At 41.7% G+C, this 25,960-nt stretch overlaps 1 protein-coding gene across 3 annotated transcripts in view; it reads right to left on the bottom strand.

Moving 5' to 3' along the window:
• LOC146579753 (diacylglycerol kinase delta) overlaps positions 1-25,960 on the bottom strand; it is a 99,352-nt gene that overhangs the window by 48,546 nt on the left and 24,846 nt on the right. The window contains exon 4 of one of the 3 annotated variants that reach the window (XM_085264636.1): positions 5,248-5,298. The exons of the other annotated variants lie outside the window; for them this stretch is intronic. Coding sequence (XP_085120762.1) covers positions 5,248-5,298 — 51 coding nt within the window. The remainder of the gene's footprint in view (positions 1-5,247; positions 5,299-25,960) is intronic. 3 annotated transcript variants of the gene reach the window in all.

The raw sequence follows: 25,960 nt of genomic DNA, 5'->3' as shown, positions 1-25,960 counted from the left end.
ATACTAGTTTTTTATATATATATATATACATACATATATATACATACATACATATACACACACACACACACATATATATATATATATATATATATATATATATATATATATATATATATATATATATATATATATATATATATATATATATATATATATATAAACACCCAGCACGCCCCTGCGGGCGGTTTATCCTTCAAGCTCGGGTCCTCTACCAGAGGCCTGGGAGCTTGAGGGTCCTGCGCAGTATCTTAGCTGTTCCCAGGACTGCGCTCTTCTGGACAGAGATCTCCGATGTTTTTCCCGGGATCTGCTGGAGCCACTCGCCTAGCTTGGGAGTCACCGCACCTAGTGCTCCGATTACCACGGGGACCACCGTTACCTTCACCCTCCACATCCTCTCGAGCTCTTCTCTGAGCCCTTGGTATTTCTCCAGCTTCTCGTGTTCCTTCTTCCTGATATTGCTGTCATTCGGAACCGCTACATCGATCACTACGGCCGTCTTCTTCTGTTTGTCTACCACCACTATGTCTGGTTGGTTAGCCACCACCATTTTGTCCGTCTGTATCTGGAAGTCCCACAGGATCTTAGCTCGGTCATTCTCCACCACCCTTGGGGGCATCTCCCATTTTGACCTCGGGACTTCCAGGTTATACTCGGCACAGATGTTCCTGTACACTATGCCGGCCACTTGGTTATGGCGTTCCATGTATGCCTTGCCTGCTAGCATCTTGCACCCTGCTGTTATGTGCTGGATTGTCTCTGGGGCATCTTTACACAGCCTGCACCTGGTCTTGCCTGGTGTGATAGACCCCAGCCTCTATGGATCTTGTACTCAGAGCTTGTTCTTGTGCTGCCATGATTAGTGCCTCTGTGCTGTCTTTCAGTCCAGCTTTGTCCAGCCACTGGTAGGATTTCTGGATATCAGCCACCTCCTCTATCTGCCGGTGGTACATACCGTGCAGGGGCCTGTCCTTCCATGATGGTTCCTCGTCTCCCTCCTCTTTCTTGGGTTTCTGCTGCCTGAGGTATTCACTGAGCACTCGGTCAGTTGGGGCCATCTTCCCAATGTATTCTTGGATGTTCCTTGTCTCATCCTGGACTGTGGTGCTGACACTCACCAGTCCCCGGCCCCCTTCCTTCCGCTTAGCGTACAGCCTCAGGGTGCTGGATTTGGGGTGAAACCCTCCATGCATGGTAAGGAGCTTTCTTGTCTTTATGTCAGTGGCTTCTATCTCCTCCTTTGGCAGCTACTAACTGCCACGCCCCTTCTCCTTAGAACACTGGGCAGGGCCGCGGCACCGACACCCTGAGAGTGAGGCGTAAAGATTTGGTTTATATATATATATATATATATATAATATATATATTTGGTATATATATATATATATATATATATATTTTAATCAAGACCAACTGAGCAAAACTCTCTCTAACTCTATATCCAGGGGTGCACATAAGTGGTCCACAGGTGCGCATGCGCTGTCAAAATAAAAGACGCGCACCAGATATGAAGTTGCAACGCACGTTTGTGTAAATAAGATTTACTGGAGGAGGACAGACATTTGTTTAGAACTCTTAACCCTCTCAAGGCAGGCGTTGCTGATTTGCAACAGTTAAAAACTAACAACCTGATTACCCCACATACATATTTTATGAGTTTTTTTTACTCAGAAGTACCACTGCAGGACTTGCTTGTGCATTAGCAACAAAAAGTTTAATTTGAGCCTGAGAGGGTTAAAGATGTCGAAGAAGCAAGCTCCTTTAAGCAATTACATTGGTGTTCCTCCACCTCCAAAGAAATATCAGAAGGAGTCCGAACCGCAAAAGAAGCGCTTATTCTCGAAAAAGTGGTTGCAGGAGGTGAGCTGGCTTCAAACAAATGGCAAACGGCATATTCTGCACCACATCTCTGTGTGTTCATCATTTGTTTGAAGCCAGCTCATGACATGACATTTCTATCTGAATATATCTCTAACTAGGGATGGGTATCGAAACCCGGTTCTTGTTGAGAACCGGTTCCCACTGTTTCAATTCCTTGGAATTGTTTGCCATTTTTGCAAACATTCCCTTATCGATTCCAGTTGCCCTGAATGATGTCACCACGTTGCAGAGCATCATTTACCTGGCAGGAAACATGGCGGCTCAGACGCTAAAAAGTTTGATTATACTTTACGAGAACGGATGACAACAAGGCAACTTGCAATACTTGCAAAGTAGATGTTTCATTTAAGGGAGGAAACACTACGAATATGCAAAAGCATTTGCTCACTAAACACGCGATAACCTTAAATGAATGTCGTGTTTTTAATTCCGCTCCGGACTCGTGAATCTCAACCCAGCAGCAGCGGTAACGTTTGCACGTCCTCTCCCGTTAATGCGGCAGGTAAATAATCAACTAACAGTGCATATTATGTTAGTGCGATCTGCCTTATTACAAAACCTGCCATTACTGTGCGTTTAGGTGACCATGATGAGAGAGACAGAGTCTGGATCAGATGCTGGCAGTTCTCGCTGCAGTCTACCGGTAGCGTCTCCTTTCAGGCCAGGATAGACGAATGTCACCGAGCAGTGACTAAGTTTGTGGTCAAAGGCTTGCACCCATTTGCCACAGCAGATGTCCTGATTTAAAGTGAATGTGTTTAATTGTAGGCAGGACATTACTGGATATTCGTGTGTAATTGCTACAGAATAATTTATGTTATACTTTGTTATTGCTACAGAAGAATATTTATTTTATTATTTTACATTTACAAATTTTTTTTCCTGGGGACCCTGTGACACCCCATTGAAGAGCCGTAGGCTGGATCTCTTAAGATCTCACTGTTGGGTTTGTAAGGCCATGTTACTCCTAAATTTCTATCTTGTTCAAAGAGAAGATATAAAACAAAGTTCTAAGCTAATCGACCTTAGTGTTCTCTTTTTTTTAAAAGAATCGATAAAGAATCGATAAAGAATTGAATCGTTAAACAGAATCGAAACTGGAATCGGAATCGTGAAAATCTTATCAATACCCATCCCTATCTCTAGCTCTAACCAATGAGAATAGGTCATTTTGTTTTTCTTAAATTCCTTTCCCAGATTTTGGCAATAAAGAAGCAAATGAAGAAAATTATAAAGAAATAAAATCACGTAACTGCCATACATAAAAATTAATTTACAACTTGTTCAATAAATGTAAGCTTTCCTTTTTTTAAATTCCAGGTAGGTCTCGGTAGGTAGGTCTTCTATAACTTTAAGCGTCTATGATTATTATTTTTTTCTAATGCAAGTTTTCTGACATTATTGAATATGGAAATGAGTAAAGGGGGATGCTTTGTGCAATTATCCAACACATAGTTTGTACTAGTGTATATAAACACCTACATTTGTATTTTTGACATTTTCTTTTCACTACTTTTAAAGAAGACATCAATTTCAAAATTGTCCCGTGTCTGAGGGGGAAAAAATTGTCTCACCTAACTTTTTCTGATTTACACTTTGAACTCCAAAGAATAAAGAACGTATTAAAAAATACTCTTAAACATTCCTGTCGAAGTCATGAGAGTTTGTGAATTCTACATAAATATTAATTTGCATCTTGAATTAGTATGCACATAACATAATGCAGTAATTATAATAGCTGTAGGAATTTCATTATGGCATATGTATTACAGTACTGGAGGCTCTACAGTGTTGTCTATTTGAGGACATGATTTGAGGACACGCATGATCTGACTTTTCACTTTACATGTATATTCCAGCCATGCACACAGGAACCAAACGGCCTCGACACTTTTTATTCTATGCAACATTTTATTCTCCACACGCATTGTTTAACTACAAAGGGCCTGCAGATGTGAAGTGGTAGGTGGGATGACTGCATAAACACACGCTGTAAGACGTGAGCGATTAGAGCACAAAGAAGAAACACTTGTTTGTGCAGCTCCAATTCCTCCGCACCGCTAAGTGTGATAAAAGAGCTCCGAGCCTCTGCACTGGTTCTGTGACTGCAGCCCAGGGTCGAGTCACTTCGAATCAAATCAAATAAGATGAATCAGAGGACCTGTCCCGTCACTGCAACATGTGCCCGCGTCCTCGCTGCTGCTGATGGAGATTCATTCGCTGTCTAAATAAAAGACACGGCTTTCCCTTTAGCTCTCATAAAAATTCATTTCAGACTGAGCTTATTGTTTTTCAGAGCAGTTCTGATACATATTTGAAGCAGATGGTTTTAATTTCTGCTGCTGGAGCTCCAGTGCAAAAAGAAAACTATTTGTTTTCCGCTTAAATCGACTCTTATGGAATTCATAACTTTCTTTAGAAAAACTAAAGAAAAGATAAAATTACAGTCCCATACACATAAGTGATTACAATGTCAACAACCCAAAACAGTGAAGCATGGGACCTTTAAGAAAATTTTCCATGAATCCAAGAACTGATAAAATCGGATTCAAACTCCTTTCATTTTGATACCGAATGGGGAGGCTAGTTCGGTAAGGTGTCAACTTACTGGGTCAACAGACATTAACAACGTCACCACCTCAGCCAACCAACGTTAACAAGACCAAAGTACAAAAATGTTTCTCTCTCCTTCCTAAAAGTTTCAACGGCCTAGAGATCAGATATAGTGATTGTGTGTGTGCATTTGTTCGTGTGAAAAAAGAGAGATGGTAATGATGTATATGCATTCCTGTCAAACCACAGGAGAGATATGATCAGCAGACCTGAAACCCGTAGAAGCTTTTAACAAGAAAAACGTGGGTGCAAATCAACCAGTGATTGAGGTGTCCATTTAAAAATTAAACATCCGGTTTTTCAAGAAAATAAATGAAGGAATTTAAAAAATGGCCACAGACTGTGTCTAAAAGATAGATGAAGCCACTGTGATGTCACCTACTTAAATAAATTTAATTGAATTAAATCATAATAACCTGTCAATCACAAAGTAGACATGGCTCAAAGCATACCCTGCATTATTATTTAATATATACTCAGTCGGACCATGTTTCAATAACTGTACACTATGCTGTATTTATGATACATGACGCTAGCAAAAACCTCATCATGGAGTCGCCCCCTGCAGGCCCTTACAAATAATGCGTTTTTTCAACACTGACTTTTCACACTCGAGGCTACGTCCATCTTTTATAGACAGTCTATGGCAAGGACTCTCAGAAGTTACTCAGTAGGTCAGCTTACCTATGGAGCCAAACATTTCAGTCAATGTGAATTGTAACAGAAACAAAAGTGAAAACATGAACTCACTGGATGGTGATGCATAGTGGCGTCTAAGGTGTTCAAATCAGCATGAAATATCTGTTTTGGGAAAAAGCACAAATTCACCTCAAAGTCTATTTTAATAACTGGTCAAGAGGTTTCAATGATCAACTGATCTTTACTAGAGCAGGGAGAAAGGTTTGACAGCCAAGGAAACATAGCTACTGAACACAGGTTAGACGACCCTGGAGTGTGCATACGAAAAACAAGTACAAGCGGCTTCGACAAAGTGGCAAAAATAAATAAATAATATGAAGACATTGATGAAATATCAGCAAAAGCAGCAACTAACCAGCTATAATATTGTTATTATTATTACTGGTATTTTCAAGTGCGGATTTGCAATTAGTCTGCATCATCTACACTCGCCAACCAGTTCACCTGCTCTTTAATGTAAATATTTAATCAGCCAGTCACATGGCAGTAGCTAAGTGCATGGTGAAGACGAGCTGCTGAAGCCCAAGCTGAGCATTGGAACGAGGAAGAAAGGTGAATTTAGGCTACGTTCACACTGCAGGCGAAAGCGCATGAAATCCGATTTTTTTGACCCTATGCGACCCATATCCGATCATGGTATGACAGTGTGAACGGCACAAATCCGATATTTTTGAATCCGATCTGGGTCACTTTCGTATGTGGTCCTGAATCCGATACATATCCGATGTTTTAGAAAGCGACTGCTGTTTGAACGGTCATGTCGCATTAAATCCGTCTTTTACGTCACTGACACAAGACAGACGCCAATTATCAGCTCCGGAGAAGCGCCTGAGAAGACATCGCAAACGCTTCCTGGCCATCCAGTGAAACTGTTAGGAAGACAACGTTGGAGAAACGTGAACATTTTATTTGTACTGTATAATCTGCAGATTCTGACAGAAATCTGCAGCTATCCTTTGCAGCACCGCTCCTCTAAAACAGCAATAAGGATCATTATGAGGTTATTTACATTATTATGTAAATAACAAAATAACTTAAAGCAAAAATTGGGCAACGTAAAATCCGAAGTCTTTATATTAAGGGCCATCTGTCAAACAATACTGTTTGCTTTGGGTCTAAACAGAGCGCGTTGTGTGTGACGTCTTCTTTTGCGCATGCGGGCCGCATTGAGCGTTCACACTAGAGCACGTTTGCTGTCGCATTTTATTTGTAGTGTGAACGAGCAGACAAAAAAATCGGATTTGATCAAAAAATCGGAATTGAGCATTAAGACCTGCAGTGTGAACGTAGCCTTAGTGACTTTGAAATTGGCATGGTCAAAAAGCCACGATCTGCTGGGATTTTCCCACAAGACCATCTGTAGGGTTTGCAAACAATGGTCTGAAAAAGACAAAATACCCAGTGAATGGAAGTTTTCTGGGTGAAAATGTTTTGTTGATGTCAAAGGTAAGGGGAGAGTGGCCAAACTGCTTTTATCTGCTCAAATATCCACTTATTGCAACCAAAGGAGACAGAAGAGCATCTCTGAAAAGCAGCAGAAGACCACACCTACCACTCATGTCATTTAAGATGAGGAAATTCAGGCTCCAATTCACAGAGGTTCACTAAAATTGGACAATAGATGATGAATCTCGATTTTGACTACGACATTTGGATGGTAGGTTGAGAATTGTAGTGGTCCAGTGGTGCTGTAATGGTGTGGGGGATGTATTTGCATCATGGGCCTTCAGTCAGCAAATCTTTCAGAGGAATGTTTCCAGGATCTTGAATCTGTGCCACGATAAATTGAAGTAGTTCTGAAGACAAAAGAGGGTCTAAGCCCGGATTTGCAAGGCGTAGCTAATGAAGTGGCTGGCAAGTGTAAATCTGAAAGCGGTAGTGCTATAGCATGGATTCAACACAATAACGTGTCATATTCTGTGGGCAAGAGTCCAGTCTTGGTTTATATAAAGGTGGAAGTAAAGTCCTAAACATAGCTATTCCTTCTGTCTCGTCTTCTTTCCACATTGCTCTGTTTCTACCTCTTACTTTCTTTATTCCTGCTGTTTAAAGCTCTTGTTCTTCCAGTCTCTTCCTCTCACTCCATTAACTCTCATTCTTTGCCTTGGATCAATATCATGCTTCCATCTCATCCCCCTCAACAATTCCTCCTCTATCCAGGCCTTCTGTTTACTACCCAAATCGATACCTCCTCCTACTCCTCATCCTTTATTTTTCACTCTGATTTCTTCTTCATGCCACCTCCAGCTCTCCAGCCTCTTTCCTATTTTTAATCGCCTACAGTCTTCAGCCAGTTTTGGATCATTGTTTCATGTCATCTGCGTTATAAGACGCCCCTTCTGCAGTCATTCCCACAACTCACCGTCAGTGTTTTTCCTCCTTTCATCTTCTCCACTTTCTCCTCTATCAAACAAACATTTCTTCTTCATCTACTCGTCTCATTTTAAGATTTGTGAGGCCACCTTTCATTCCTTATTTGCTTTGATTGTGGATCTTTTCATCTATCACCACAAGAAAAAAAATCAAACTTCATACTTGTTGCATATTTCGCTTTATCACAGCATAGCTGTAAAACTGATGACCAGGGAGCTAAATTTGAATGCAGCTGAATAACTTACAACAACTTGGCTCAAACTTCACTTTCAGCTGTGGTTACTAGATTGGAGTAGCTATAGGGGACATAACTGTAATCATCCCTTTCATGCATAATAGCTGAAATTTTCAATACAGCTGAAATATTATGATCTCAGAGCTCAGCTATGTTTCATGACGTGTAAATCCCTCTGGTAACGAGCAGCAGTGGACAGCTGAAGTCAAACCACAAAAGTAACCAGTGCATTGCCATCCTGTGTGTAACTTAACGCCCTTTGGCCATGTTATAGATAGCCGTCCACTACAAAGTGCACACTGGAGGTCAGAAGGTCACTTTGTGGGATTTTTTTCCCCACCAACTGATTTGTCTAGTTCAGTGATTACCAAAGTGTGGGCCCCCTGGTGGCCTGTGAAGGTTCTGCAGGCGGGCCACAGTAATAAGTTAGTACAGTTACGTAGTAATATAAGTTTATGTATTCAAACAAAAAGTGAACTGAAACTGGTAATCGTGTCTGTGTCCCAGTGGCAGGTTTTTCACACATTGCCCTTAACACTTTGCATATGACTGGGTAGCATTAGCAATTTATAGCTAACAGCCTTTTAAGAACATGCATTACTTTCTCTTTCACTAGAGTGAAGATTTACGATTGGGTGGGCCCTGTGGGATTTTCTGGTTTTTAAAGTGACTTTGGGAATGACTGAATTAGAGCATTTGCTGGAGATTTCGGGTGCAATAAAGGTTTTAGCTGGCTAGCAAATAAAAGAGGTAGAGCTGCACTCAGAATTAGCCTACTGTGCTAATGTACACATGCTAAGTAAAGTATTTTAGCTGGCTAGCATCTGATACACATGAAGATGATGGCTTGGGTTTAAAATAATCACCTGGAAGCTTAGAAAATAGAGCATTGTCAGAAAGTTTTTTTAGGGTACTGCTACTAATAATCTAAAACATTTTTTTAGACAGTAATATGTTCAAAGCTATCAATCAACGCTCTTCACTTTTTTCACCTTTCTAGTTCATATAATATGACTGTCTTCAGAAACAGTAAAATTCCCACTAACAAAGAGAAGTTGATCAAATCTCCAGAGAGTTGTCACCACAGAGCTCAAAATGCCGATAGTGCCACTGGTCTTCTAGGTTAAGCCGTTTAGACCACCAGAGTGTGCAGGATGGAGCACCACGTCAAAGCCATCACCATGAAAAAAAAAAAAAAGCTGATTATGTGGTCTAGACATGCAGAGGTCTGCTCCATCCATCACAATACAAAACCTGCCAAAACGAGGCGTGGAGGAGAGGAGCAGGGAACAAGGTCACCTCAGTTCCTGCGGTTTAATTCTCCCTTTATGAGGCAAGCAGTCGATCACCTCTTAAATCTGACACAAGCTCATAGTACACATCCAATTTACCGACACTGCACTGATGAAGATGTATCAGTGTCCTGATTTTAACAAGTTAGAATAAAACTGTAAAGGTCATGACGCCTTTTCCTTCTTTTTGTGGCAAAGTTATGTGGCAAGGTGCAAACGGATGAAAAATGAAACAGGATGGTGCCGCAAGAAGGGACATTAACTTTCATAAAGTAGTCTGTTAATTGCTGATTGTAACTTTCAACAGACTAGCTGGATAATTGCCATATCATTACACTGAAAAAACAGAGAGTGAGAGTAAAAGTGAAAACTGAGTAAATACCTTTTTTTTTTTAAAGCAGAACAAAGAGCAAAACACCTCCTGACCTACAATGTGAGCTTTGTAGTGGACACCCGAGTCACTGGTGACAAAGGACACCTTGTGAGTAATGGTAAGACACGGTTAGCATTGGACCTGGTATGACCACTGGTTGCTCTCATTGCTCAACTTCATACTAACAAAAGCTGCATCTGTGCATGAATGACAGAGAGACAGATGTAACAGTGAAGCCGCAGGGAGCAGGGGGAGTGAAGGTATGTGTGTTTAAATACCTGAGGTCAACCATCTGAAGCAACGGACAGCAGCAGAGGGGAGGCAGAGAGTGCAGGCAGGGTGAAGACGGATAGCAGCAAGAGTGCAAAGAAGGCTTACAAGATTGTAGTGAGACCTGCTGTGATGTGTGGGCTGCAGACAGTGGCACTGACAAAAAGACAGGAGGCTGAAGATGTTGGGACTGACCAGAAGGGACAGGATTAGAAATGAGTACAACAGAGGGACAGCTCAGGGTTAAAGACAAAGTTAGAGAGGTTGGTTTGGACGATGGGGTGATACAGAGGCCAGGTGAAAGGATAAGACGAGGCTGGATCACATGATGTTCCCTGAAACTAAAGCTGACATCTCATCCCAATTCGGATTATTTATATAGCTCCAAATCAGGAAAAACTCCCTTTTAACAGGAAGTTGAAGGCTCTGCCTCCAGTTCTACTTTTAAATACTCTAGGAACAACAAGCAAGCTCGCAGTCTGAAAGTGAAGTGCTCTACTGGGATGATACGGTGATGTGAGGTATTTAAGATCAGATGGAAGGATTTTAAATTAGATTCTGGATTTAACAGGGAGCCAATAAAGACAAGCCAGTATGGGAGAAATCTGCTCTCTCTTTCTAGTCCCTGTCAGGACTCTTGCTGCAGCATTTTGGATCAACTGGCTTTTCAGGGACTTTTAGGACATCCTGATAATAATGAATTACAGTAGTCCAGCCTGGAAGTAATAAATGCATGAACTAGTTTTTCAGCGTCACTCTGAGACAGGATATTTCTAATTTTAGAGATGTTGCGCAAATGGAAGAACGCAGTCTTACATATTTGTTTAATATGTGCGTTGAAGGACATGTCCTGGTCAAAAATGACTCCAAGGTTCCTCACAGCGTTACTGGAGGCCAAGGTAATGCCATCCAGAGTAAGACTCCGGTTAGATACCATATTTCTAAGATTTTCAGGGCCGAGTACAATAACCTCAGTTTTATCTGAATTAAGAAGCAGAAAGTTAGAGGTCATCCAGGTCTTTATGTCTTTAAGACATTCCTGCAATTTAACTACTATCTGGCTTAATCTCTCAAACATCCATGCGTCCATCCAGTTATCAGGTTTCAGCTGTCCATCACGTGGTCCTCTCTTTACCATACCCCAGGGTAAAACAACAAAAATGTCAAAGTAAAAGGAAGCAGCATAAGACATTTACATATATGTGGTTTCACCACGAAATCCAAGCAGGCAGAAACATTACTCAACAAAGCCCTTCGATCAGGTTGGCAAACTGACTGCACAAAGTGTCGAAACACCGAACTGGTGAGGACAAGCTGCACGTGATGGATTTAGACACGCAGAGCAACCGCTATTGCAAAACACACACACGTTCATGTGAAAGTGCGCCGTTTCAAGAGGACTTCTCTCCCCTCACCTATCTGTCATGCTAATGAAACTGAACTCCACCAACACCACCCAACCCCCTCATTTTCTTTTCTTTTAAAAAAAAAAAAAAATTCCACTACAGCACCAGCTCACCTTTGCCCCCCTCTTCCCTCCATCACCTCCATCACGTTGAGGCTCGCTGTTTACATAAAATGTGAAGTTAAAATAGCCTCGGTCTGCATGCGCGAGACGATAAATCCACACACATAAACACACGCTGATGGAAGCACATGGCCTGTGTGTTTTGACAGTCTTCCAACACGCTGACGCTGTATTTGTTTAACAAATTGACCTCCTAAATATAGACTACGTTTCCCAGAGGAGGCTCTAAAAATGGAGACGGGCCCTTATGTGTATGTGTGTGTGTGTGTCCCTGCTTTTATTATATCCATTTGAGTGCACGGCTTGCGGCTACGACAGAAATTCCTCTGGCTTTCAAGTAAAATCAATACCAGCGCCTGTGGTCTTTTGTCGGACACTTGGAAGTAAGAAAAGAGCCACTCCTCGCTCCTCGAGTGTGTGATTATGAAACCCAAACACAGTGCCGGATACACCCTTATTGACGCTACTGTTTTCTTTATCTCTCTCTGCTTAAGCTTGCTCAGGTGGTTTCTCGGCCCTGGTAGTGGAGGTGCAAAAAGCCAAGGATTACAGTATGCTTTAATACGTAGGCGGGTTCTGGCTCTATGCGTTTAGGCGGGTGGGCGGCTGCTGCACACAACAGCGATGATTTCGCCTTTTCACGGTGGCATCGTGCAATTGGAAACACGTTGTGTAACCAGAGAGGGAAGTGATGCTTGCTCTACGTAACATATGCAAAAACAGTTGATGCTGTGAGACAATTTCTTTTTACTGCATTCAAATGTAGCATGATCAAACTACTGTGCGTTTCTGAGGTCCTCCCTATCTGGGCTGAAAATCCCTTTGTTTGGCTTCGGCTGCCTCACGTGGACGTTTGAATGATGTGGGTGGAGTTTGATGCTGAGGCGCTTACATAAAGAACTGTTTTTCAGTAAAGGAACATGATACGACTTTACTACTAGCTTTTTTGGGGGCAAGCAAAAGTGACTCAAACTCACTTGCACATGTGCACTAAATCACATATGCAAGTCTCAGCTTAAAAAGTCAGGTCAGAATTCATTTGGACTTCAGAGTCTTTAGGAAAAGCACTGCCAGATTTGGCTAAAAACACATTTTGGGGCAACACAGCACTTTTCCCTCAGACTGCAGGCTTGTTTGTGGTCCCGAGGGTGTTTAAAAGTAGAATGGGAGACAGCACCGTCATCTTTCAGGCCTCACTACTCTGGAACCAGCTCCCAGTTTGGATTCAGCTAACGAACACCATCTCTACTTTTAAGTTTAGACTTATCCGGTGACCCTGAACTCTCCGTTATGCTGAAATAGGTCTCTGCGGACTTCCCATGCTGCACTGTTTCTTCTTCGTTCATATTTTGACACCACTACTGCTGTCTTCTCTTTCCCCTCACCCCACCAGTCAGGGCAGAGAGCCCTGAGCCTGGCTCGGCCGGAGGTTTCTTCCCGTTAAAAGGGAGTTTTTCTTTCCCACTGTTGCCAAATGCTTGCTCACAGGCGGTCGTGTGATTGGTGGGATTTCTTTCTGATATTCTTGGGTCTTTACTTTGCAATTTAAAGTGCTTTGAGGTGACTGTTAACCTGATTTGGTGCTATATAAATACAAATGAGCTGAAGTGAAAATTTAATTGCACTCTGGCTCCAGTTGCCTAGGTGACTCTCACTCTACTGTATTTAGTGCCAATGATCAGTAAAAGTAAAAAATCAGCAGAAGAAGCAAACTACACTAGCACTGTCATACAAAAAGCCATAAAATATGCTTTAAAAGGCCTCCATTTTTACTTGTATATGGCAAATGGTATATGGACTGGTTCTTCTATAGCGCTAAAACAGCCAGGTGAACAAAGGTGAGTGAAGAAGAAACCCTCAGTGCATCATGGGAAGCCCCTAGCAGTCTAGCATAACTAAGGGAGGATTCAGGGTCACCTGATCCAGCCCCATCATTTACATGATATATGATATGATATGCCACAATCCTGACATTGGATGAGTTCTTTATCATAACTTAAGCATTTTGTAATTTTGTTGTATTCTTAATGTCTGTTGTCCATGTTTGTTTTGAAAATGTGCATATGAGAATGTTCAATTTAATTTTTAGTTCAGTTCTATTAATATAGTATCAAATCACAGCAACAGTTACCTGAAGGTGCTTTATATCATAACGTAAAGACCCTACAATAATACAGAGAAAACCCCAACAATCAGATGACCCCCTATGATCAGACACTTTGGCGACAGTGGGAAAGAAAAACTCCCTTTTAACAAGAAGAAACCTCAGGGAGGGGGCGACCATCTGTTGCAACAGGTTGGGGGTGAGAGGAAGGAGCCAGAACAAAGACACGATACATGACTCATTTACTGCAGATCGAATCTGTATACAGGTACAAGTAAGAAAACGGAAGCAAAGGAGAAAGGGTCAAGGTGGTCAAAGTCCAGAGCACAGTATTTACTTTTGTTCCTCCAGCACCAGAAACATCTGACCAGTAAGCTGACTCAACATTCTCACGTGGTTTGTAGTGACACATTTTGGTCTCCCTGTAATTTTCTCAGTATGAAAAGAAACCAAGTGAAGGGAAAAATGTCAGAGTTTGTCTGAAAGCAGTCTATATTTGACTCATCTTATGAATTTTTAGCTGTATGAACAGTCGTTTGACCAAAGTTACACAACAAACTTATCAACTAGTTTAACACCTTAAAGAAGACATCTACAGCCTTTGTCGTCCTCTGAACTTTAACTTTGTGTCTCTAAAGGCAGATTCAAACAACCTTTCCTTCTTATTTAATGTTTTTTTGTTGTTATCAGATGTTTTTACACTTAGACGTGTTACTCATGTTCATTTCAACACGGCGGCCTGGTGAGACGTCTTGCTTTAACATCGCCCTGCAAGAAAGCTTAAAATAGCAACACAAACATTCAAGTCTGAGACGTTTATCGTGTCGAAAATATATTGTGTAGCGAAAGTTTTGGAAAATCAAGCCACGCTGGCTAAACATTGGTGTGACACAAGAAGAAGAAGAGCTGTGCTCGACCCTATTAGAAGAAAGGAAGAAAACAAAAGTCAAAGAAAAGACTTTCCTTTCTTTGATACATGCACTGAACTTTGCTTCTTTGCGGTAAAAACAAGGTCTCTTCCCCTCTCTCGCCTGCACGACAGGTGGGGGTGGGAGCGTGCGTGGGCGTTCGTGCGACGCTGCGCTTAAAGTGTGTATCCCTGCGTGTTCGTGTGACGAGCGCCAGATTGCGGCGCAGCATGGCTGTACGCTCGGACTGACAGACCTCTGCAAAAATGAAAATAAGGACGCCTGCAAAAGGGATTAAAAAAAGCATTTTTTAAAAGCAAGAAAGTGAATAAAAAGAAAAGAAGAGTCAGGAAGAGCAAATGAAAGAAGAAAGAAAAACAAAGAACGGAAATGAAACGAGAGAAAAAAAAGTAACAACAGGCAAAAAAAGGAACACAACAAAGAAAAAGGCCAAAAGACAGAAGCAGAAAAAAAAGAAAAAGAAATAAAAGAAAAACAGGAACTTGATGCATAAACAAAGAGAGACAGAACGGTCGGGGATTTACCAAATACAGTAAAGAGCGTGATTCTAGAATAAGCTCGGTTTCTCAAACATAGACACAGGATGACAAAAATAGACTTTCAGCAAAGAGTTCGCTGAGTGGTTAGTGGTGGTGTGTGTGTGTGTGTGTGTGTGTGTGTGTGTGTGTGTGTGGCTTTTCACAGAAGCAGGAGCCCCAGCGCTCCATCTGTGTCTCAGATTCCTGCTTCTATTTGTCAGACTGAAGGGAATCCTGCGCTTCAGCCACAACAACACGCTGCTGATCTTATCATGTGCACACGTTTACTCATTCATCTGCAGACATGTTGCACAGACATGCATGAAATACAAAAAAAGTGCTACTGTAAGTCGTAACCGGTTACGTCTTTAGTCTCAGATGTTGCTTTGTTTACTGTGAACAAGATAATGCCATTTTTTAAATGTGTTTCAGGCCTTATAGTCTCAGCCTGCAGGCTAACTAAAGGTTATTGTTGAGGTAGAATTCCTGTTAAAAGGAAGTTTTTCCCTCCCGCTGTCGCCAAGTGCTTGCTCATAGAGGGTGGATTGATTTTGGGGGTTTTCTCTGTATTATTGTAGGGTCTTTACGTTATGGTATAAAGCACCTTCAGGCAACTGTTGCTGTGCTATAAATAAACTTGAATTTAATTGAATATTCACAAACTTGGGGTCATTGCCAGGTGGTGACAACACCCTCGTCAGCTTTTAACAGCCGAGGGGTAAAAACGTGAACCAACAAATGCCTTACTTTATTGTGAAAGGACCCACACGTGTTCATGGGAAACGTGGTTTTAAATCTGAGCAGTAACAAATCCACTGCCCAGTTTATTTAATTTAAGGGACAGTGATAAACTCCCTCCTAAAACCATGACACAGTGGCGTTAATGCACCCTTCCCATATTGTTTGTTCTGCTGCTATTTATATACACGGTATGAGGATGTGGGGTAAATCATGCTGACATTTACATGTATGCGCATTCATTTGCATACGCACTTCCACGGCAGACATATTCAGGAAGCCACACGCAGGCTGGATTCCCAGGCCGCAATCTTTCTGTGCCTTCACCTGCAGATTTACAACACTGAGGTGTGTGTGGTGCATGCACATGCAGGGGTTATGTGGGACACTGCTTTGTTTCGGTGTTAAAGATGAAATTCCAGGAGACGGTCCTGCCTGACAATTTATTTTTAGCCTTACACACACACACAAACACAGACCTACTTTAAATACAAAAGGAGTCTGGAGTAAGCAGACACACACCATAACACCCAGTAAACACACCTATTCACACACCCATTCCTCAGCACTTCCTCTATTCTCCTTTCCATCACCCCTTCTCGCTCTTCTTTTACTCTCTTTATTTGTCCTCTCCATTGTTAGAGATATTTAATCAGGTCTTTGTGTTTTAAAAGCTCCCATGACCCTGATGTGTTTTTTATTTCCTGGTACAACTCTCGGTGCATGTCAACACTTTAGGAGTGTCTTGAGTACATGTATCTGCTCACATACATGAGGCCAAATCGCATTAGCTACACTCAAAATCTTGAGACGAGTCAAGAGAAAAAGGAAAAGATGGAGAGAAACTTGGGGTATATTTGTCTTTCTGATAACTTGCCAATACCGCTAACTCTAATATGATTCAGTGTCTGGCTCAGCCTCAAGCTTGATGACTAAGGGAAGACACTGAGATCCAAAAAGGCCGAGTCAGAGAACAAGACAGAGATGGAAATGGAGTGAAATTGGCGACTTCGGGCTGGGTAAGCGCTCCTTCCTAATATGATTATACCTCGTCTTGTCCTCATCTTTTTGTGCCAGTGATGTCCTTGGGAGGAAGTTTCATTCCAAACCTGGAAAGGCTCTGCGGCCTACTAAGCTAAGTGTCAGGTCAAAAATAAAAAATAACACTGCCTGCTAAGGTTAAAAGGACACTTAAATAAAAAGAAAATCACATATATGTAGGCATCAGCAATTAGAGTAAATGCAACAGGGTCAATCAATGAAATGAAGCTTTTAAAAGCCAGACTAAAGCGAGGTTTGTGTGATAAAATCTGCCAGCGTCATCGGCTTGAGTCGCAAAGGGGGGCTGGATCCACACAGCAGTGTTCCATCTCCACTAATTGAGATGCTGTTGATTTGCTGGATGTCCTTAAATTAAATTAAGGTGTGCCGGACAGACGCCAGCTGGAAGTTGGGAAGCCTATGTAAACAAAAAACTCCAAAGTCTTCATGAGGGGAGCGTGACTCATCAGTAATGACAAAATAAAAGCTTTATTTTTGATTTACTTTAAGTCACTTATTAAGCAAGAACGTCTCGTTTGTTTTTGGTTTTTAACTGTGGTTTGAGGACAAAAAAAAAACAAAACACAATTAGATCCTGAGATATCCGGTCGTTCAGTGATGACATGACGAATCCTACTTCCGGGTGTTGTTAACATGTTTAATGTTATGTATTTTCTTCTATTTAATCTCAAAAAGCTCCTAAAACAGTCAGTGATCCCTGTTGACCTCCCTCGGCTTTTATTACCGCTAATCATTTATTTAAGCTCAGTTTTTAAAACCTTAGGATGGAACTACAGCACAACCCATGCAGCAGTATATGAATGACTAACCTTGTATTGTGGATGGATTATCTCAGTTGTTCTCCTGGCTGAAGTTTGGTCCTTTTACAGCATCCTGCCATGCGATTACATTTGTTCCTGACCACCGAGAACACTCACGTTAACTTTTATCGAGTGGAAAAAAAGTTAGTTTTATTTATATTATGCTAACATAGCTGTGTCGCTAGTGGTCAGGTAGCACATCGTTATATACCAGCTAGCCAAACTTCAGTAACCCTACAAACGTCACTGCTGTTTAGTTTTCTGTCTTCATTTATGTTGGAAGTGATAGCAGAGCTGTACGTTTTAATTTGTTTCCAAAACCCCGCAGTCAGGACATGCTATATTGTATTTAGATAGAAGCTAGCGAGCTAACTTCCTGCTAACTTCTAACTCCGTTAAATGTCATAAATTCCATTTTCATGGATGGCTGGATGTTAAACTCAATTGTTACACCTGGTAGAGCAGAACGCTGATCATTTTATTAAAGATGAAAGACTTTAGACAGTTTTTCAACTCTCAGTAATGCCATAGTGATTGTTTGATATATGGACCTGCAGCGGAGTTTAGGCCCAGACACGGCTAGTGACGTCAGACTTAACGATGGATTGGCCCTGACAGCTTATTTGGTCATAACACACACATTTTCCCCTCATAGTCAGCAGCAGGGGCCCGACCACCAAAAAAAGACCCTAACTGTCTATGTCTATGAGTGTAAACCCAAATACTTGATTATGAACACAGGTCTTTGCATAGAAAGTACCAACGCACTGGCCACCTTCCTTCAGCCGTGTCCTGCAAGCCTCCAACTGGAAAAATTGGAGTTTACCTTATATGAGGAGAAAGTCAGTGGGATGAATATTCTAGCCTGTGTGCGCTCAACATAAATGGAGAAAAGGAGGCAAGCTCCTTTGAGAGACCGACTGGGTTTTATTTATACCCTCTCGATTTCACCCAGCGCTGAACCCTTGTAAAGGTCTTGGGTCTTTTCCTGCATGTGTTAACTCATGCAGTCAAATTAGCAAGAGTGAAAATAATATTTGTATTCAAAATAACATGCTTAAGAGAGGCATGTGTGAAAAGCTGCTCAGTGTTTGCACAGGAAATGCTTGGGCCAACTCCTTATTTAGTGCTCACATTAAGAAACTACAAACTGCAAAGCAGTTAGGGTTGTGCAAGCAGACACAATGAAAAATACCATCATTATTTGCAAGAAAATGCTGAAATTCACCTTGTGTTGCCAAAAGCATTTCAAGACTTCATGCCTTCCCTTTGGTTTTGTAATCCATTGTGACCATGAAATAGCAGTTTAGCACAGTTGACCAACGTTTTTAGGAGATTACAACTATATGGTGGACATTTCGGCTTCAGTCGCACAGCGTGGAAGCTTTTTTCTGCCAGTGAAAAACAAATAAAAGAAGTGCCATCCATAAGTCACTAGTGACCAGAGGTTTCCAGGGGATCACCGACTGGTCTCTAGGACTGTTTGACTTGTTTGGCCCAGCCTTACAGCAGCACCTTTGGGGTTGTCTTTACATTCACTGTCACCCAAAGACTTACACTATCACCTGTTATACCTGTTATACACTATCACCAGAATGCGTTTACAGCATTCTGGCCACCGTGGGGTAACTATCCTTAAAGCTTAAAACCTTACTTTTGATTGTTATTTACTATTTTTCAAAGGTTTAAACCGACTTTTTAATCCCGTAAAGTTGGGTATTTTAACAAGGAAGTCTTTGGAGACTGACTTGATTCTGGAGTCAGCCTTAAGTATAGTTCAAACATTTAAAAAACGTACGCTGCTTGCTAGCTTGAATTTTGCTGGCACATCGCTATGTCACTTGGGATGTTTTTTCTTTTTACTTTAATTAACCATGAAGTGATACTCTTCATGCCTTCAATGCCACACGTGAATTTGAACCCACGACGCTCTCTCCGTATGAAATCAGCGGTAACCACTGAGCTACCGTGCTGCACAAACGCTACCACAGGCGCAGCTCAGTCCCAGCGACTTGAAACCGAAAGCACAAATGAACGCTCCTGCAGGAAGCTCGCTCGGGTTTACTGCTCGTAAACAATCTTTTTACCATTGAACTGGTATTTTTTTTAGCCAAAACACAACTTATAAGGCTAACCCTCAACTTTGTGTTATGACTGTCATCATTATCAGCAGTATAGCTTACATGCAGTGCATTTCTATCATAACCGTGCAAAAATTCTCACACATGCTTTTGTTTACTTGTCTAACTCATATCACTTTTAAACCAATTTCTCTACTTTAGTCCATGTGAGTCACTCATATGGACTAAAGTACTGCAGCGATGTATAAACTGAGGAGTGAGAGCCAAGGTGAGAAGCAAGAAAAGACAAAAAGAAGATGAGGGGGATTTACGAGCAACAACCAAAGCAGAAATAGAAAATAAATGAATTTCATCGTCTTTTTCCTCCATTCCGTAAACAATTTAAAACAGAAGCATCCAATCATATCAATCAATTTATCTATCTACTACATCTATGTCAGTCTATCATGTTGCACCTGTGTCTCACTTTGTACCTTTCTTTCATAATGAAAACAGTCTTCCTCTGTTACGAACATCACACACACACACACACACACACACACACACGCACACACACAGCTGTGTAAAAATAAGATGTGCTGTTTTTAGAAGGGAAGCCACATCCTTCCAGTACAGTCACACTGACTGCCAGTGTACTCTACTTCTACGTCGCTCTCGTTCTCGATTTTACTCATCGTTTCCAGGAAGATGCGCTAATATCTAAGGACAGTTTTTTTGTTCTCTGTTTTTTTGCAATCGAAGCCCCTCTGTGAACTACAGGTTTTGACTCATTTAATCTCTAATATTCTGATCTCTTTCCCTGCCGTTATCACTATAATTTGCTGTACATCTGCAGCGCACAAAATCTGATGTGGTGTAGCAGGATGTCGATTTAGGTTGTAATGCAAGGTCGCGGTGTGAGCCAGATAATCAAAGTATTTGCATGCCACGTATAAGCTCAAAGTCCTCATTTGGCCACACTTTCTTCTCTTCAGCCCTGAATCTGGATTTTAATTAGGCTTTATAAAATGCACTCAATACACTCAAGATCAACCTCGCAGACTTGTTATTACTGTCACAGTGGAAGGCAAGGCAAGGCAAGGCAAGTTTATTTGTATAGCACAATTCAACAACAAGGTGATTCAAAGTGCTTTACAGAGACATTAGAAACAAGAACAAATAAAAAGCATGATTTAAAATTGATTAAAACAAGCAAATAAACTAACTAACTAATTAACAAACAAACAAACAAAACAGTATATAAAATCAAAACAGATAAAATCAGAACAGTAGATAAAATCAGTAGTTAAATGTAAGTTTTGAAATTTAAGCTTAAAGTGTGGATTTGGTGTTTTATTCAAACGCAGCTGAGAACAGGTGAGTCTTCAACCTGGATTTAAATAAACTGAGTGTTTCAGCTGATCTGAGGCTTTCTGGGAGTTTGTTCCAGATATAAGGAGCATAAAAGCTGAATGCAGCTTCTCCGTGTCTGGTTCTGACTCTGGGAACTGATAAAAGACCGGATCCAGATGACCTGAGGGATCTGGAAGGTTCATACTGGGTCAGGAGGTCATTGATGTATTTTGGTCCTAAACCATTCAGAGCTTTATAGGCCAGCATCAGAACTTTAAAGTCTATCCTCTGACGGACAGGCAGCCAGTGTAAGGACCTCAGAGCTGGACTGATGTGGTCCACTTTTTTGGTCTTAGTGAGGACTCGAGCAGCAGAGTTCTGAATGAGCTGTAGTTGTCTGACTGATTTTTTAGGTAGACCTGTAAAGATGCTGTTACAGTAATCAAGCCTACTAAAGATGAATGCATGGACTAGTTTTTCCAGGTCCTGTTGAGACATCAGATCTTTTATCCTTGATATATTCTTGAGGTGATAGTAAGCTGACTTTGTTATTGTCTTAATGTGTTTTTCTAAGTTTAGGTCTGCATCCATCACTACACCCAAATTTCTCGCCTGGTTTGTGGTTTTTAGATGTATAGATTGAAGTTCTCTGGTGACCTGTAATCGTTTTTCTTTGGCGCCAAAGACTATTACCTCAGTTTTGTTTTTGTTTAGCTGGAGAAAATTGTGGCACAACCAGTCATTGATTTCCTCAATGCATTTACTAAGAGCCTGTACAGGGCCTCGGTCTCCTGGTGACATTGTGATATATATTTGTGTGTCATCTGCATAGCTGTGATAGTTTATTTTGTTGTTGTTTATAATCTGTGCCAGTGGGAGCATGTAGATGTTAAACAGAAGGGGTCCCAAGATGGAACCTTGGGGAACTCCACATGTGATACTTGTCTGCTCAGATGTGAAGTTACCTATTGATACAAAGTATTTCCTGTTTTCTAAGTATGTTTTGAACCAGTTTAGTACAGTTCCTGAAAGACCTGTCCAGTTCTCCAGTCGTTTGAGTAATATGTTGTGGTCAACTGTATCAAATGCTGCACTGAGATCCAGTAAAACTAGGACTGACATTTTTCCACTGTCTGTATTCAGACATATGTCATTAAACACTTTGGTCAGAGCAGTTTCAGTGCTGTGGTTCTGTCTAAAACCTGACTGGAAGGCATCGTAGCAATTATTCTGTTTTAAGAAGTAACTGAGCTGTTGAGAAACTGCTTTTTCAATGATCTTACTTAAAAACGGGAGATTTGAGATCGGCCTGTAGTTGTTCATTTGTGTCTTGTCAAGATTGTCCTTTTTCAGTATAGGTTTGATTATAGCAGTTTTTAGTGATTCTGGAAACACACCTGATAATAAAGAAAAGTTGACGATCTGTAACAGGTCTGACTCTAAAGTCTTTGAGACCTTTTTGAAAAAACTTGTTGGCAGGACATCTAAACAGCAGGAGGAGGAGTTCAGTTGACCTAAGATGTCCTCCAGGTCTTTGCTGTTAATAGGTTGAAACTGTTTCATGGTGTTTAAACAGTTTTTTGGTGGACACAGTACATATCCTGGATCTGCTGTTGATGTACCAATTGCTTGTCTAATTTTTTGGATTTTTTCAGTGAAGAATTTGGCAAAGTCATTGCAGGCCATGGTCGAATGAAGTTCAGCTGCCACTGACACAGGAGGGTTTGTTAGCCTGTCAACTGTAGAAAATAAGACCCGAGCATTATGGCTGTTTTTAGTGATGATGTCAGAGAAGTAGGACCTCCTTGCATTCCTCAGTTGTAAATTATAATTGTGAAGTTTCTCTTTATAAATGTCATAATGAACCTGGAGGTTTGTTTTTCTCCATCTGCGCTCAGCTTTCCTACACTCTCTTTTTTCATTTTTCACCAGTGTGGAGTTTCTCCATGGAGACTTTTTCCTTCCAGAGATAACCTTCACCTTAATGGGAGCAATAGTGTCCATTACATTTAACATGTTAGCATTGAAGCTATTGACGAGCTCATTGACTGACCCTCTGGGCAGGTCAGGTGTTAATGGGAAGACCTGGTTAAAAATTGCACTACTGTGTTCAGTTATACACCGTTTTGTGATCACTGTTGTTGATATATTTGTGTGGGCTGAGATTTTACTTTCAAAGAAAACACAGTAATGATCAGACAGGCCCACATCAGACACAGTAACCTTTGAAATGCTCAGGCCTTTGGAGATCAGTAGGTCAAGAGTGTGTCCTCTATTATGTGTGGCCTCTGTTACATGCTGAGTCAGCCCAAAGTTGCCCAGAGTGTTACTCAGGTCTTTAGTCCCTTTGTCCTGAGGGTTGTCCACATGAATGTTAAAATCCCCAACAATAATTACACAGTCAAAATCAACACAGATCACAGACAGCAGTTCACTGAGGTCATTAAAAAAGTCTGTGCAGTATTTGGGAGGCCTGTAAACATTAAGAAACACAACTTTGGATGGGGCCTTCAGCTGTAAAGCCACATATTCAAAAGACTGAAAACTTCCAGGAGATAGCTGCTTACATTGAAATGATTCATTAAATAAGACAGCAACCCCTCCTCCTCTCCTGCTCACCCTGGCCTCACTGATAAAACTGTAGTTAGGAGGGGTCGTCTCGATGAGAACAGCTCCACTGTTACTTTGGTCCAACCAAGTTTCAGTTAAAAACATAAAATCAAGGCTGTGCTCAGTGATTAAATCATTAATTAAAAATGTTTTCCCAGCTAGAGATCTAATGTTTAATAAAGCCAACTTAAGTGTTTTAGAGGCATTACTTGTCCCCTCGTGTTTGGGAGCAGTCTGTGGCACACAAGGTATGTTTACTATGTTTAAAGATCTTTTAGAGTGCAGCTCTCTGTGTTTTGACCAGGCCACATGTCTCCTGTCACCTAAAAGTACAGAAATTTTAAAACCTTCTAGTAAACAGGGTCCCAGCTTCTCCTGGGAAAAGTCATCACTGCCATAATCCTCACAGCCCGGACCCTTCACACATCACGCATCAGACTGCGGAGACAGGGCATGAAGAGGAACTAAGGGGGGCGAGGCTGGGCAATGTGACTTCGATTGCTCTGTTGAGGGTGGGGCTCGATGGCGAACCTTTGGCCGCTCTGGTGGGGGGTTTATGGGGGACAAAAAGGGATTGGGACGGGGGGTAGATCTGAGCCCAGCATTGACCCGCTCCATCATCACCTCAGTGAATTTCAGGTGTGGGGAGGAGGGAGAAAGGGAGGGGGAGGAGGGTGATGGCCTGTCAGGGGTTTGGGGGACTGGGGAAGGTCGTGGTCCCTTGTCCTGGTCGTTGGTGTTGTTGAGAGAGTTGGAGGCAAATAGGGACCCCTCTTCTTGCCTTAGATGTCTCTCCTTTCTGAGGCTCTTCCTCAGATGCCATGGATGTCTCTCCTTTCTGAGGCTCTTCCCGGGTGGGGGCAAATGGAGCTCCTCTTCAAGGTTTCTGCTGGGCTTTGTCTGTTCTTGGAGTTCTGTTTGTTCCTCTTTATGAGATAACTCCTCGTTTATCTCAGCCTTGGCACCAAGCACGGATGGATGACGTATGAAATAAAACAAGTTGGAGGTGAACAGTTTCACCCCTGACTTGTTAGAATTAAATCCATTTGCTTTGAACAGATGCCTGCGTTCCCAAAAAATATTAAAGTTGTCGATAAAGTGCACTGAGTGGTCAGCACATGCTGATATAAGCCATTTATTCAGTGTAAACAACCTGCTGAATCTCTCGTCTCCTCCTCTGACCGGCGGTACAGGTCCACTGATGAATACAGCTGCATTCAGAGAGTTTACAGTATTTAATAATCCAGTAAAGTCCAGTTTCAGAACCTCCGACTGTTGTTTGGACACATCGTTTGACCCTGTATGCAGAACAATGTTTGTCACAGTTGGATATTCATCTGCAATTTGAAGAATTCTCTCCTTCAGGTTGTTGACCATATCGTTAGGAAAGCAGAGGACTTTAGTGTTCTTACCGCACATCCTTTGTACATCCTTTACGGCAGAGTCACCCACAATCAGAGTTTCAGGCCTAGCCTTTAGCTTTCCCTGTGGCCTTTCACTTTTTAACAGATTTTCAGACCTTATTTCGCTGCTTTTAGATGGATGGTTGTCCGATATAGATCCAGGGTCCTTTGATAGTGGAGCAAATCTGTTCTGCAGTTTCACATTCAGTTGTTTTGGAGGTTTGTTGTTAACCTTCCTATTCACGGTTGTCCAGTCCTGTTTCCTCCCGTATACAGGGGTAGAAGAAGGAAGTGAAAGCCAGTCAGTTTCAGAGATTTCAGCTCGCTGTGCCCTGCCTGTGATACGTCCTCCCCCTTCCAGGAGACATGATTTATGTCTTGGTTTTGCACCAAGACAGTCTAAGGGGGGATTATCACTTGAGGATTTATAATAATGCACAGAGTCTACTTTCTTGGTCATGTTATCTGTGCTCCTTAGCTGTGTACTAGCTTGCTCATCGCCATTGTTTTGAATCAAAGGCAAGGTTGTTTCATTTCCACACAGTCCATTTACCTCCACGTTTACTTCTAAGCGATGAATTTTTGTCTCCAGTACTGCAATCTTCTGCAGGAGGCTGTGGTAGTCATCTGTGGAGAGGGAAGGCATCTTGTTGCTAGTTAGCCTAGCGGTTAGCACCTTTCCAGGCTATTGAGGCTGCTCGGTGCCCAGACGCTGTAATCAGGCTTCAGCTGTGTCTAGGCCACAGACACACGGAGCGCTGAGGACAAGGTAACCATAAAATGTTGCTGTTTCTGTTAAGAACACTCTAGTCCTAATGATCTACAAGTGTCCAGAAGTTATCGCAGGTAAGCTCACACGGAAAAAAGGGAAAAAATCAGCATAAAAATCAATAAAAATCAATATAAGAAGCAAAGCATTCAAGAGCAAAGAGATGAAGCGTCCACACTCACAAAGGGGAGGAACCCCGACTTACGAAATTAATTCGTTCCCAAGGGTCTTTCGTAAGTCGAAGCACCCATCGCGCCTTTTGAGTGAACGATAGGCTATAGGCTAATTGCTAACTGCAACAACAATATGTCGTTCAAGTGGAACAGCGAAGCACAAGTACGAAAGCA

Source organism: Mchenga conophoros, linkage group LG3 (assembly GCF_057382185.1).
Source record: "Mchenga conophoros isolate Kocher_MC1m ecotype Shallow Benthic linkage group LG3, M_conophoros_male_GT1.1, whole genome shotgun sequence".
Lineage (NCBI taxonomy): Eukaryota > Metazoa > Chordata > Actinopteri > Cichliformes > Cichlidae > Mchenga > Mchenga conophoros.
Note: the sequence above shows the minus strand (reverse complement) of the source record. Positions and strands in the feature narration are given on the sequence as shown.